The sequence below is a fragment of the Sceloporus undulatus genome, chromosome 1 (genome assembly GCF_019175285.1).
Source record: "Sceloporus undulatus isolate JIND9_A2432 ecotype Alabama chromosome 1, SceUnd_v1.1, whole genome shotgun sequence".
Classification (NCBI taxonomy): domain Eukaryota; kingdom Metazoa; phylum Chordata; class Lepidosauria; order Squamata; family Phrynosomatidae; genus Sceloporus; species Sceloporus undulatus.
Genome location: NC_056522.1, coordinates 26,320,652 through 26,334,671, shown reverse-complemented (window position 1 = coordinate 26,334,671; position 14,020 = coordinate 26,320,652). Strand labels below are relative to the sequence as shown.

General features: G+C 41.9%; 1 protein-coding gene across 6 annotated transcripts in view; it reads left to right on the top strand.

Annotated features, from left to right (window-relative positions):
* Positions 1–14,020, top strand: part of TTC7A (tetratricopeptide repeat domain 7A) — a 290,642-nt gene that overhangs the window by 31,641 nt on the left and 244,981 nt on the right. For all 6 annotated transcript variants that reach the window (XM_042476228.1, XM_042476218.1, XM_042476210.1 and 3 more), the window contains exons 4-6: positions 4,613–4,743; positions 8,500–8,621; positions 11,143–11,221. In XM_042476228.1, the coding sequence (XP_042332162.1) occupies positions 4,613–4,743; positions 8,500–8,621; positions 11,143–11,221 (332 nt within the window). The remainder of the gene's footprint in view (positions 1–4,612; positions 4,744–8,499; positions 8,622–11,142; positions 11,222–14,020) is intronic.

Below are 14,020 nucleotides of genomic sequence, written 5' to 3'. Positions count from 1 at the left end.
GCTACAACCCTTACTTCTTAAAAGAACTCTGTGTGTGTTTTTGTAAGAAAAAAAGATCAGTACTATTGCATGCTGAATATTACATATAGCAGAGATGAATTATGTGATCTGGATAAATGATTGACATTTGCATTTTATTATTTAAATAGTGGAAGCTATATAATAGCTCTTATATAGAGAGAGAACCAGCATGGCATATTGATTGGAGTTTGGACTAAGATACTATGGGAGATTGGGTTTTGAATCCCTGCTCACCCATGGCAGTCCATTGGGTGAACTTGGGAAATTTAAACTTTCTAAGACTCATAGAAACACAATGGTAAACCCGCTCTGAATGAATCTTCACAAGAAAGCTCTATAATAGGTTTGCCCTAGTACACTGCTCCCTCGGGTTACGAAATTAATTCGTTCCGCGGCCGCTTTCGTAACCCGAAAAGCCTTCGTAAGCCGAAATGCCATAGGCGCTAATGGGGAAAAGCCGCGATTCCGTGCGAAAAAGCCGAAAAAAGCACCAAAATTTTTTTCGTAACCCGAAAAACATTCGTAACCCGGAACAATTATTTCCTATGGGATTTTTTCGTATCCCGGAAATTTCGTAACCTGGGTATTTCGTATCCTGAGGTACCACTGTATTGCCATAGATCAGAAACCACTCAAAGGCACACAACACATACAAAATTATAGTTACAGATTTTAGTTTTGCATATGATTCTCCCTAATATTTTCTTCTGTGGATAGTGAAAAAGGATAAAGTGAAATACAGAACCCCTGTTCCCCCTCCTGTTTCAGATATTTCGTTGTTCATACACTTTCATATTTGTCTGGTTAGTTTTATGAGATCCAAATTAGCCCCCCCCCCCTCAGTTTACAAAATAAACGGTGAAAGCTGTGATACATCAAATGCCCAGTGCCAAACACTGGTGCAGTCCTAAATATTAGAATGCAAGATCTCACTGGGATAGTCTCTATGGCAACAACCCCATGGGAAGTCCAAAATTGCAGGTGGCTGTGTTGTTGCAAAACCATTTCTAGCAGTTTTCATCTCCAACAGAATAAAATCTTTTATAAAGCCATTCTAAAATACTTTGGGTTACAACTCATAATGGCACATCATGGTTAGGAAAATTGCTTCTTCTCCAATTTTTATGGGGATTGCAGCCAAACTCAGAGGGAATAAGGGACTCTGGAGTGGTGGTGACAGCAGATGATGTTATGATCCATGATAATCAAAAAGTTCTGGATCTTTGACCCTGGGAACCAGGCTTCATTACTGGTGCCAAATGTCTGCATGTCTTCCAGCTGATCTGATTTGGCAGAGGTAGTCCTAATCAATCCTCTGTTGCCCCACCTTTTCAACTTTTAAAATGTTCCCATTTCTTTCTCCTCTTCCCACTTTCCCTCCTTATCCTCAGCTTCCTTGGGCCACCTTTCAAACTTGTCTTCTTAGCTTTATGAGCCACTTAGGTCCCATCCTGAGAGAAAGATGGGATATAAATAAAATAACATATATATTCCTTTCTTTGCTGCACATTGACTTGAAAGTGCAAAAGTAGTCCAGTAGGCTCAGTCAAAATCAAACTACTGCAGGCTCTTCTAGTTTGTGTGTTCTTCCTCATCAATAATATTTGTCATCTTAGAATCTGAATCATAGAGTTGGAAGAGACCACAAGGGGCATCCAGTTCAACCCCTTGCCATGCAGGAAGACACAATGAAAACACTCCCAACGGATGGTCATCCAGCCTCTGCTTAAAAACCTCCCAAGAAGGAGATTCCACCACACCTCTGTTGATCTGTTCTTGCCAGAAAGAAAGTTTTTCTTAATGTCTAGATGGAATCTGTTTTTTCTGTAGTTTGTGATTCTATGACTCTATGGCCCCATTCCCACTGTGAAAAGCTCTGAATCCTGATTCGAGCTTTATGTCCATAGTTTTCACTGGAAATCGATCCCGATCCTCATGTGATCAATTCCAGTGGAAAAAAATGGAGCAAATGCAAAAAGCTTGGGTTATTTTGTTAGCTGGGTTTTTGAGGTTTTCCCCCAAGGAATCGATTCTGACGTGATTCCAACAGGTGGGAACACCATCAGAATCTATTCTGTTTCTGCAGGCGGGACAAGTGGCAGAGGGCTGTCACCATCCTCCCCCCAGAGACACCCCTGGTGCTGTTATTTGCAAAGTGGTCGTTTAGCAATCTAGCGATTTTTCGATAGAACTTTTTTTTAAAAAAAGAAAGAAAGTGGGAGGGGGTCCGTCCTCCTTCTCCTCCCGGGTCCCCTGGTCTTGCCTCCATCTCCTCCCTCTACTCCTTCTTCTGGTCCACCAACTCCTTCTACTGTCTGTGCTCCCTCCTCTTCCCCCGAGACCCTGGGGAAGGCACTCATACACACACTCCTCAGGTGTTGGAAACCCTCCGGGGCATGCCGCTCCTCCTTTCCCCACCTGTGGACAGAGAAGGCACGTTGGAGGGCCGCCCCTCAGTCCACGAGTCGCCTGCGTCCTTCTCCCATCTCTCCATCCAGGTCCGTCAGGTCCAGTGCACCTGAGGGTGTCCAGGGGGAAGGCCGGCTGCCACGGCCTGAGATGTGGGGCCTACCACTAGAGCGGCCCCCAGGCAAGGTGCCCTGGATAGAACTTGAACAGAGGAAAGTAAAGCTCAGGGGTGCAGGGGGGGGGGGGGGGGGGGGGGGGGCGGCCAGCCAAAGGGCTGCTCCACCTCCCCTAGCCGCAATGGGAATGACAAGGGTTTTTCATAATTAGAACAAGGGACCTTTTGGAATCGATTTCTATAGCGAGGCGGACCTGAATTGGAACGCGGGTTATTCCGTCAGTGGGAATGGACCCTATGATTCTATGGTTTCCAGACCTTTTACCATTTTGGTTGCCCTCCTCTGGGCACCTTCCAGCTTGTCAACATTCTTGAATTGTGGTGCCCAGAACTATTCTGCTCTGGTCAGGCCCTACCTGGAATATTGTGTCTAGTTCTGGGCGCCTCAATTCAAAAAGGACATTGGGAAACTGGAGCATGTCCAAAGGAGAGTGGCTAAAATGGTGAAGGGTCTGGAAACCATGCCCTATGAGGAACAATTTAGGGAGCTGGGAATGTTTAGCCTGGAGAAGAGAAGGTTAAGGGGTGATATGATAGCCCTGTTTAAATACTTGGAGGGATGTCATAATGAGGAGGGAGGAAGCTTGTTTTCTGCTGCTCCAGAGACTAGAACGCGGAGCAATGGATGCAAGCTACGGAAAAAGAGATTCCACTTCAACCTTAGGAGGAAGTTCCTGACAGTAAGGGCTGTTCAACAGTGAAACAAACTCTCTCGGAGTGTAGTGGAGTCTTCTTCCTTGGAGGTCTTTACGCAGAGGCTGGATGGCCATCTGTTGGGAATGCTTTGATTTAGATTTCCTGCATGGCAGGGGGTTGGACTGGATGGGCCTTGTGGTCTCTTCCAACTCAATGATTCTATGATTCTATTCCCGATAAGGTCTGACCAAACCAGAATAGTGGTATTATTACTTAATAATAATAATAATAATAATAATAATAATAATAATAATATGTTTTATTTATATACCGCTATTCCAAAGATCATAGCGGTGATCTTCCTTTGAGCTTGACCACCCTCTGATATTGTTCGGCCATGTGTGTCCAAGTGTTCATTTCTGAAATGTGAAAGGACATTTGTCTGTGTTGCTTGATCCCAAAAGTAGCATATAACAGTTCTCTCACTGGAATTCCATTGGATATGCTTTACTTCATGGATGAATTTCAGGTTTACAGGATCCTAGAATCTACCAGTTGAGATCTGTCCAAAATGGTGCCATAGGAATGGGGTGGGAATGAATGAGGGCCAGTTTTGTGTGCCTGGGACTCCTTGGGTGTTACATAGACTGCTGAGGAAAAACATAGCTGGAAGTGTCCAGAAGTACATTTTGCCTTGAATAAATAAATATTGTAGAATTATAGAATCCTAGAGCTGGAAAAGATCCCGGGTCATCCAGTTCAACCTCCTTCTGCCATGCAGAAAGACACAATCCAAGCACTGCTGACAGAAGAACATCCAACCTCTGCTTGAAAACTCCCAAAGAAGGAGAATCCACCACTCTCTGTGTATAGCTACTTCTTGTTGTTGTTGTGTCCCTTCAAGTTGTTTCTGACTTATGGCGACCCTAAGGCAAACCTGTAGTGGGAATAAAGTCATGTTAAGTATTGCAAGGCCTTTATTTATTTATCTGGCTTTTTTTGGCTAGATAAAATAGCTGTCTGGAGGATCTGAAGGGATCAAGGGCCACAAAAATAGCCATAAAGCTGTGGGCTGTGTGCAGTCCCAGTCCTCACCTGGGGGCTAGTGGATCTCAATTTACCTTCTGTCCTCCCATGACCTTCTTATAGTTTCAGAATTTGTTGGGATGGGGAGGAAGCTTGTGTGAGTCCAGCTCAAATAATGAGCTGGGTGGGAGCAGGCCAGATGAGAATTTGCAGGGCATGAGGTGTGGATGTATGCCCATGAGGGAAGGAAATGGAGAGCAAGTGTCAGAATGTGATGCATTAAGTCTGCCTCTCTCAGGGACTCACTTGGCACTTTTAGAAGAGTTTTCTTGGCTGTCTTCACAGGCTTGGCACTGGAACGCTCATCCAATTCTATCGCTTCCCGAGTCCGGCTGTCAGAAAGAGAGGAGGAAGTCATGGCTTGCTTTGAAAAAGCATGTGTGATTGCTCAAGTGTTTCTCCAAGAACTTGAGAAGGTAAATGGAAGCCTACTTGAAATGCCTCTTAGCACCTCCTGAGGGTCAACAGAGAGAAAGATCTGCTCAGCTCCTACAAATCCTAATGACCAGTCTGCTACTTTGGATACTTTTTTTCATTTTCTGTTTACCTGGCTTTTTTATTAATTCCCTTATGAGTGGCTTGGCAGTTACAAAATGTTTTCATTCACTTTTGGGGGTGCTATGTGCTTTCTTGTTTTGATGTATTTTGTGTTTTTAATTTTTTTTATCTTGTTTTGTGTTTAATAATACTTTGTGTCTAAAACATAAGCAACATGTAGCTTATGAGTCATGTACAACCCCAAAGTATTTTTTCTGGTCCCCATTTACTTCCATCACTGAAATTGTACCATTCAGATTGGTGTTGCAGTTGCAGTTGCTGACAAAAGCAAACAAACAAAATAACTACTGGAAAAAAAAGCCCTCTTTTCCATCTTTTATTTTCTTGGAGGAAAGGAGTCGCTATCTTTCCATGGCTGCTCTGGCATCCTCTTGAACCATAGAGAACTGCCACAGTGTTGGTCCAGTTTTGGTAGAGGTGTTCATCCAGTGGAGGCACTTGACTCCAAGAAGTTGCATATGGCTGCTTTAAAGTCCTTCAATATTTGCTTTTGTAAGATGCCTTTACATTATGCATGGAATGCAAATATCTCAAAGATTTTCTTTTTGCTTCAAGCAGTTACACACGTACATAAAAAATGATGAACAAACTTGCTTGCAGTACCTAAACACTACCACATTTCTTGTGTCATACTGGACTAGAGCTGTTTTCCCCTGCCTAGCACAGATGCATTGGATTAAAACTCTTATTGTCCTCAGCTAGCATGGCCATGGTGGCTGGGGATGATGGAATTTGTAGCTTCATTCATGAGCAGGTTCAGGAAGGCTGGTCTAGAGTCATGTTAGTCTTTAAGCTGAATTAGGTGTTTAGCTTCAGTAAGTCTACTGTGTCTTGCTGAAGCTAACTGTCTTTGGACCAGAGCTTGGACAAGTTACTTTTTTGGACAACAACTCTGAGAATTACTGAAGGGGATTCTTGGAAATGTAATCTAAAACCTAAGATGATCTGGTGGAGATCACATCCATGATACTTTTTAATCCGTCCTTGAAGGCACTCAGGGTGCCCAGTGTCACCCTTACGATTAGTGTCACCCAGTGTGTTAACTCATGGTGTCAACCCCCACCCCACCCATTGACCTACCATTTCACACCACACAGAATCTTTAGTCATTTTTTTTGCACTAATGTTACTTGTCAATCGAATTTCCATATACCACTGAATGTAATGCTAGTAGTTGTGACATAAACAACAAGCAAAATTAAAATTGTACCCCCAAGTTAGAATATTATATGCACAACCTAAATGTATGGTATTTACATATACACAGTGAAGATTTGGTTTAAATGTGATGTTTTTAAAGAAAATTTGAAAAGAATTTTTTAAAATTTCAAAATAAAAGAAAATTTAAAATTTTGATATTTGAAATTTGACATTTTAATTAAAAGAAAACCTGGGGCCTCTCCTTTCTCCTCCCACTGAGCTTCACCCCACTCTCACCATCTCTTAAAGTGTTTTAAAGGGAAGCAGATGAATGCCGCAACCCATTTCTGCCAAAAGGTAGGTGCTTGAGGAGCAGTGGTGTCACCTCCTTTTTGGGTGTCACCTGGTGTAGCCTGCACCCTCTACATCTCCTAGTGATGCCACTGAGAGTGCCTTGCCTGTTTATAGTCATACAACAGTCTTGTGAAGTAGGTTAAGCTGTAAGTGAGTAGTTCCTGGCTATCCATCTGAAACATCTTGGTCCTGGTAAGTGAGAATTTCAATCTGAATCTCTCTGAATTCACCTTCTCATATAGAAGCTCCCAGAATCCCTTGCTTTTGACTATGTGGCTAGGTCTGATGGGAGCTGCAATCCAATAAGTTCCGGAAGTCCATACATTCCTTACTCTGCTGTAAGCACTGTAGCAGACTAGCTCTCAGAGTAAGCTGATTTTCTGAACCCAGGTTTGTCAATGCTTAGAATTTTCCCCACTCCAAGCAATGACTGTGATTTTTTTGGTCAAGTTTTGAATGTGCATGCCGTTTCAGTTCAGATCTGCTTTTGTGCAGAAGCACATTTATGGATAGCCCTACTTGAAATGTAGCAAGTCATTGAGTCATGCCACCTCTGAGTGGTGAGATATGGGGCAGTAGCAGGCTTGCTAAATTTGTGATCTTCCCAACTGAACAAGTGTAGCAGTTTACCAAATAGTTTTTTGTGGGTTTTTCGGGTTTTGTGGACATGTTCTAGAAGAGTTTATTCCTGACACTTTGCCAGCATCTGTGGCTGGCATCTTCAGAGAATGCTTGCCTGGAGAATTGGATACACACACACACACACACACACGAGAGAGAGAGAGAGAGAGAGAGAGAGTGTGTGTGTGACCTGGGAAGGCAGGAGTGATTTGCATGTATATTGTTCTGTTGCTAATGGCAGGCCTCAGAGTGGGAGGGTCTGCAAAAGAGGATTAGTGTCTGCTTGATTAGTGCTCATTGTCTGCTGTGAAATCCCTGACCCTGGGAGATTTCTCATTTGCCTTTGTTGAGTCTTCAGCTTGCTATTTTTTCAGACTGGTAGCCAAACCTTGTTTACTTTAAGGGTTTCCTCTTTCCTGTTGAAATTATTTGTGGATTTTAATGGCTTCCCTGTGCATCCTGACATGATAGTGGTTGGCATGGTCCAGAATTTCAGTGTTTTCAAACAGCATTTTGTGCCCAGGATGGTTTGTAACATGTTTTGCTACTGCTGATTTTTCTGGCTGACCCAGTCTGCAGTGTCTCTCGTGTTCCTTGATTCTTGTCTGCACACTGCGTTTGGTGGTCCCTATGTACACTTGTCCGCAGCTGCATGGTATGCGGTAAATTCCTGCAGCTGAGAGAGGGTCTCTCTGGTCCTTAGCTGAGTGAAGCATTTGCTGGATTTTCTTCGTCAGTTTGTGAACCATTTGAAGGTTGTGCTTCACTTTGCCTATTCTGTCTGTGACTCCTTTGATATATGGTAAAAATACTTTCCCTTTGGGTGGTTGTTTGTCTTCCCTCCTCTGGCTTTTTCTGGGTCTGGCAGCCTTTCTGATGTCTGAGCTGGAATAACCATTAGCCTGTAGAGCCCGGTCCAGGTGCTTCAGTTCATCTTCCAAGAAGTGGGGTTCCCAGATGTGTTTTGCCTGGTCTACCAGGTTTTTATTGTGCTTCTTTTTTGTCCTGGGTGATGGTTGGAGTTCTTGTGCAGGTATCTGTCTATATGTGTGGGTTTTCTGTATACTGTGTGATCCAAACATTGGTTTACCATATGTTTGACATTCTTCCTGGTTTTGCCATTCCCACAGGCAACAGAAAGTGGGATGGTATTGACGTACCTCCAGTGGGTTATTATTTGTGACAGTGCATCTCTGTATTTGTGTTCAGCTCAATGGGTCCCAGATTCTATAGGCCTATGCATTAGTGGAAATAAGGGGAAATTTCTACCTAAATGTAGGCTTCTTACCTTGGTTATCCTTGTGACAGCAGTGCAGAAATGGGTCAGACAATCAAACAAAGAAATAACAAAGATAATTCAGTGCAATTTTCAGTTTGTCTTGTCTTGTTATTTTCTCTTTTCTTATGGGAGAAAAATAGTGACAATTTTAACCAGATTGCTGAAATTATTCACCTGTAACAGTGGTGCCCCATTTCTCTCTCCCTTCCACTACTACCAGAGCTTCAGCAACACACATACAAGAGGCATAAAGGGTGGCCATGCACCTCTTTTGGACTTTGAATTGCCTTACTTTATGGAAGCTGCCCTGCAGAGTGCCTACGTGGCTCACTTAAAAAGAGGGTAAGTAGACAAAATCTGCCTGCAGTTCCCAATGATTGGTGTTGTATGCAATTTCTCCTAGTACTTTCTCCATTTAGTCTAGGCTCCATTTAAGAGGTATGAACTTATGAGCAGAACTCAGAAAAGTTAAGTTATTGACTGACAACTCCAAGAATCCCCCAGCTTGCATGGCCAGTGTCCCTGTTGACTGGCGGTTTCTGGGAGGTAGTAATTGGTTCATCTAATCTATTGCCCTCCGATGCAGTCTATTCTACTATTGAACAGCTCTTATAGTAAAAATGTTCTTCCTAATGTTAAGGTGGTATCTTTTTCTTGTGATTTGAATCCACTGGTTTGTGTTCCAGTCTCTGGAGAAGCAGATGATAAAGTTCCTTCTTCTTTTGCATGACATCCCTTCAGAAAATTAAAGATGGTTACCATGTCATTTCTCCGTCTTCTCTTCTCCAAGCTGAACATACCCAGCACCCTAAATCATTCCTCAATAAGGCTTGGTTTCCAGATCATTAATCTTGGTTGAATTTCTCTGGACTCCTTCAGTTGTAGGCTACATTTGTAGTCCAAAGGGATGACATTCCTGAGTTTAAAATATAAGAGATATTAACAAGCAAACCAAATAGAAATACGCAACAGGATTGTGATCCAGACTCATGCAGAAAAAACAAAATGCACTGAATATTGTTCAAGGGATGTTGAACCTCTGTGCCATGATATATTCCTTGCCATTTGGAACATATTTGATCTCATCAGATTTCAGAAGCTAAGCAGGGTTGAGTGTAGTTAGTGTTCAGATGGGAGACAGCCAGGAAATATACCAAGGGTTCCCATGTAGGGCTAGAAAATGATCCTAACTGAGACCCTAGACAGCTGCTGCTGCCAATCAGAATAGACTCAGTAGATGTCAGCTTCCTATATGTCCATGCAATATTCCCATCCATTTATACTAAATAAAAGAGGTATTAAAATGACTCCCCAAACACATGCATGCTCCATTATTATGTCTGTGGGTAGCTGTCCTAGCAGAAATGCACCTGTGTTCTTGGACTTTAGGGAGAAAAGTGCCCTGTTTGTGTTCATGTGGAGGGCAGATCTACCACCCAGGTGGGAAGACCTCTAAAATCCTCATCAAGTCTGTAAATATGGGCAACTTATTCACAAGTCTGTGTGCTTAAGACTGCAACAGTATTCTTCACTGAACCATAAAGAAGCATGGATTAGTCATTAGCACAAGTGTCAGTCACCCTGAATTGTAAGAAATCTGAGTCATGAGTCTGCTCTTAGCAGAACTAATGCAACTTTCCCTAAGATAGTACAGTTGACCCTCTATATTGGGAGGCTGACTATCCATGGTTTGAAGCTTCTGTGGCTAGCTCTATCCCATATAACTTAATGGCAGCACATCCACAATGTACACACATTGCTGCCCATTGACTTATATGGATTTGCAATGCCACACTATTTTGTAGATGTGTTGGCCATGCAGCAAAGTAAACAAAATCTGCAGAGGTGCAATACCTTTATTGGCTCAGCCCAAATCCAGAAAATATATTATGAAAACATTTGAGGTTTCATTGGCTTCTTTGTCAAACAAAGATAGTAAAAATTATATAGAAGAAGAAAACTGACATTGTTAGAATCACAGGCCTACTGAAACAGAAATAATATCTGACACAAAATGTAGGCCTGTAAGTACAATATTATAATTTTTCTTCTTCTGCATGAGAAGGTGTTTTTAACACCTTTTTTGATGAAGAAGCCATTGAAGCTTTGAAAGCTTGCATGATATATTTTCTGCATTTTGGCCAATAATGGTGAATATTAGATTCTTTTGTGAATATTAGATTTTGTTGTATTATTTTAAAAGCAGTGGTTCCCAAACTTTTCTATATCCCTAGGACATGTTTGATTAATGTTCACATTCCTTACAAAAGTAATAGCATATTTGAAGATGAAGAAGTCCAATTTCTAATTTTTTGAACCATGGGTGAATAAATTGGACTAAAAAAAGCTTTTAACTCATTGCATGAGCAATTAAATTCTAATTTATTCAGAAAAAAAACTGAGTGATGATTTGTGACTTGTCACTGAAGGACACAAGCCACTCTTGGTTGCACCCCCTGAAATTCCATCGAGTACCACAGGTTGAGAATCCCCATTTTAAAGGTTTTAAAGGCAAGCAGGTTGGATTGAATTTATTTCTCTGACAGCCACAAGAGGGCACAAACAGATCTCTTAACACAGCATGTATTATATTGTGTCTAAAAACTGAACGTGAGGACACTTGATTATGCTCATAATATGTATGATTTATACAGTCTAAATTCACTAGAGAAATCCTCTTGTTCAAAGGTCTCATTGGCTCGCTTTTTTCCCTATGGGACCATCATCTGAGAATAATGGGTTATTTTTTTAATGTCAGAGCTGTTCTTCTTTCCTTTTTCTTTCTCCCATCCCATTTTATAGTGGTAGTTGACAATCAAATCAATATTCCTTTACATTATTATTGCTTCTCACTTGTTCTTAGCAACATCATTAAAGGAATACGAAATCTCCGAGAATTATTACGGAGCATGGAAACGAAGGCTACTCAGAGCTTCCGAATGGTAAGAGGCCAGTTCATTACAAGATGTAGTAAGCCTTTCCTTTGGCAGATAAGAAGAAAACAATTGTGGGTGCTTGTATGTACTTTGTTATCTTTTCACCTTCTTGCCAAGGAGTGGGAGTATGGCCCTACAATTTTGCATTTAGCTACCTGGTTAATAAGTTCAGGTAGAACTGAACTCAAATAAATACAACAGCATTTAAAATGAGAAACCTATATGTCAATTTCTGCCAGAAGTTGTCCATAGAATTGCACTGGAGGACCTACAAATGCCTAAAGAAGTGTTCTCTTTAGGAATATCTAGGTCCTTCTGTGTGATTCTGCAGACATTGTCGATAGAGTTGAGTTGGAGGACTTAGATATTCCTAGAGAACATATTAATCAAATCTGCAAGTCAAATCTGCAGATGTGAAGGGCTGACTGTAACAGCTTTCAGCCTTAACAATCATTACACAGTTATTACACAGTACAATATGTATCACACAATATATGTTTGACCTAAAACTTTGGCCAGATCCTTTTAATTTCAGAAATGTGTGGTTCACTTTGTAATCAAAAAACAGAGTTCCATACTGGTCACCAGTTTAAGAGGTGGAAGGACCACCAAAATGTTCTTGTTGAAGAGTTAAAAGAAGGAGGGAATAAGATTGGTTTCAGGGACTGAATGATGTCAAGGGCAGGGCCCCCTCTTAAGCTTTGTCCCTGATCCAGTACAGTGGTACCTCGGGTTACGAAATTAATTCGTTCCGCGGCTAATTTCGTAACCCGAAAAACCTTCGTAAGCCGAATTGCCATAGGCGCTAATGGAAAAATAGCTCTCTGCTGCCCTCCGGTGGCGGAAAATAGCGCCGAGGTTTTTTCGTAACCCGAAGAAACCTTCGTAAGCCGAAACAATAAATCCCTATGGGATTTTTTCGTAACCCGAAAAATTCGTAACCTGGGTAATTCGTATCCCGGGGTACCACTGTATGGTCACTTCCCCCTTCTTCTGTGCAGAGAGTTGCAGAGGCCTCCCTCTCACATAGTGGCAACCCTGAGTTTGATGTCACCTGGTGCAGGTCCCAGAAGGGGCTGCAGGGGGTAGGTGGGAGCAACTGCTCCACAGTCCATCCATCTTGCCTTACTCACCTGCCCACCAAGCCAGCTGCTGCAGCCTCTAAGGGGACCATTCAGGATCTGGCAAGGCGTCTTTCCCTCTTGTCCTGAGGGCCTGCTGGGGTCTGGCATAGCTGCTGAGTGAGTGAGAAAGGCAGGCAACACCCTTTGTTGCTTGCCCAGTAGCCACGGCAGTCCTACTAGGTATACAACTGCTCTGAGGTGTTGCCACCGGGGTGTCACTTGGTGCGGTGTGAACCCCCTGCATACCCCCAGTAACACCTCTGTTGTCACACGTGTACAGAGATTTTTCTTTGCATGACAAGAGGAGATTGGAGGAATTGCTTCTCCGGGGGATAGCCAAATCTTATACTGTCATCATCCATTAAAAAGAGCAGCTATTATGAACCACCAGTGAAAGTTTGGATGTAACATTAAGCAATCTCAAACTGGATTATTTCTGCAGGGTGTCTTGGACCTAAGTCAATGGAAGTGTATGGTACAACATATTTTGCTCAATTAGTTTCAAAGGTGCTACAAGGTTGCTTTGCATACATTAAACTGTGGTTAGCCAGAAAATGGAAGCAAAAGACTCTTATTTCCCACTTAGGTCCCTTTCATACTACAGATATATGGTACTATGATTCGACTTTAATAGTCATGGCAACATTCTTTGGAATCCTGGGATCTGCTGTTTAGGAAAGGGCATTTAGCATTCTCAACCAGAGAATTCTAGTGCCTCATCAAGCTACAAATCTCAAGATTTCATAGGAAGTTGTCGTGGCAGTTAAAGTGGAAACGTAGTGCTATAACTGTGTAGTGTGAAAGGCCCATAGAGTTGAAGCAGAGTAGAGCAGTAGAGAAGGACCAAGACCAGGTACACGGTCATACAAGGCAGAGATTTATCACAGAACGTGGAAAAGACACACACACACACACACAGAGAGAGAGAGAGAGAGAGAGAGAGAAGAAAATTGCAGACTCCCATGATTTTCCTGCAAGCATTGAGAATTCTGGTAGTTGTAATCTCCAAAGTAATTTTTCTAGCAATGGTTCTTGCTGTGTCTCCCCATTTATAGTCTGTCTTTCTAAGCAAGGATTCACCTGAATGTCTGAATGCAGCCAATTCTGCAAATTCTTAATTATTGTTTCAGAGCTTTTGAGATGCCTTGAATGGTGTCTTCTATTCTTGCGTTAGCAATGCTTTTAATAATAATTTTTTTTAAAATTAAGTGACAAAACCCCACTTTTGGGATAGTAGGATTAACATGACAAGGCATGTAATTAAATTAATTTGGAACACTAAATGACAATGTGTGAGTACATTTTACTTGTGGTTAGAAAGTGTATTCCAAGCAGAATAATGTTGTCTTTACACCCCATCCCCTTGCTGCTGTTTTTCTTTGCCAAAGGCTGTTATAATATAAATCAAAGACTTGGGCTATTCTAATTTGTCTGATTTTGTTTATAAGAAAAGTGAAACTAATTGATAAAGCCTGAGAACTGTGCAATGAGGAATGCTCTCTCTCTCTCTCTCTCTCTAAGGAAGTAGGACTTTCCTTTAGAGAGTCATATTTTCAATCAAACCACACAGCTTTGGTTCCACACTAAACAGTAGAGATTAGTACATTGATGTTCTGTTGAGCTTTCATGATTAATATTTATTATTATGTGTACCTATGCTACAGGTAGTCTCATGTCACTT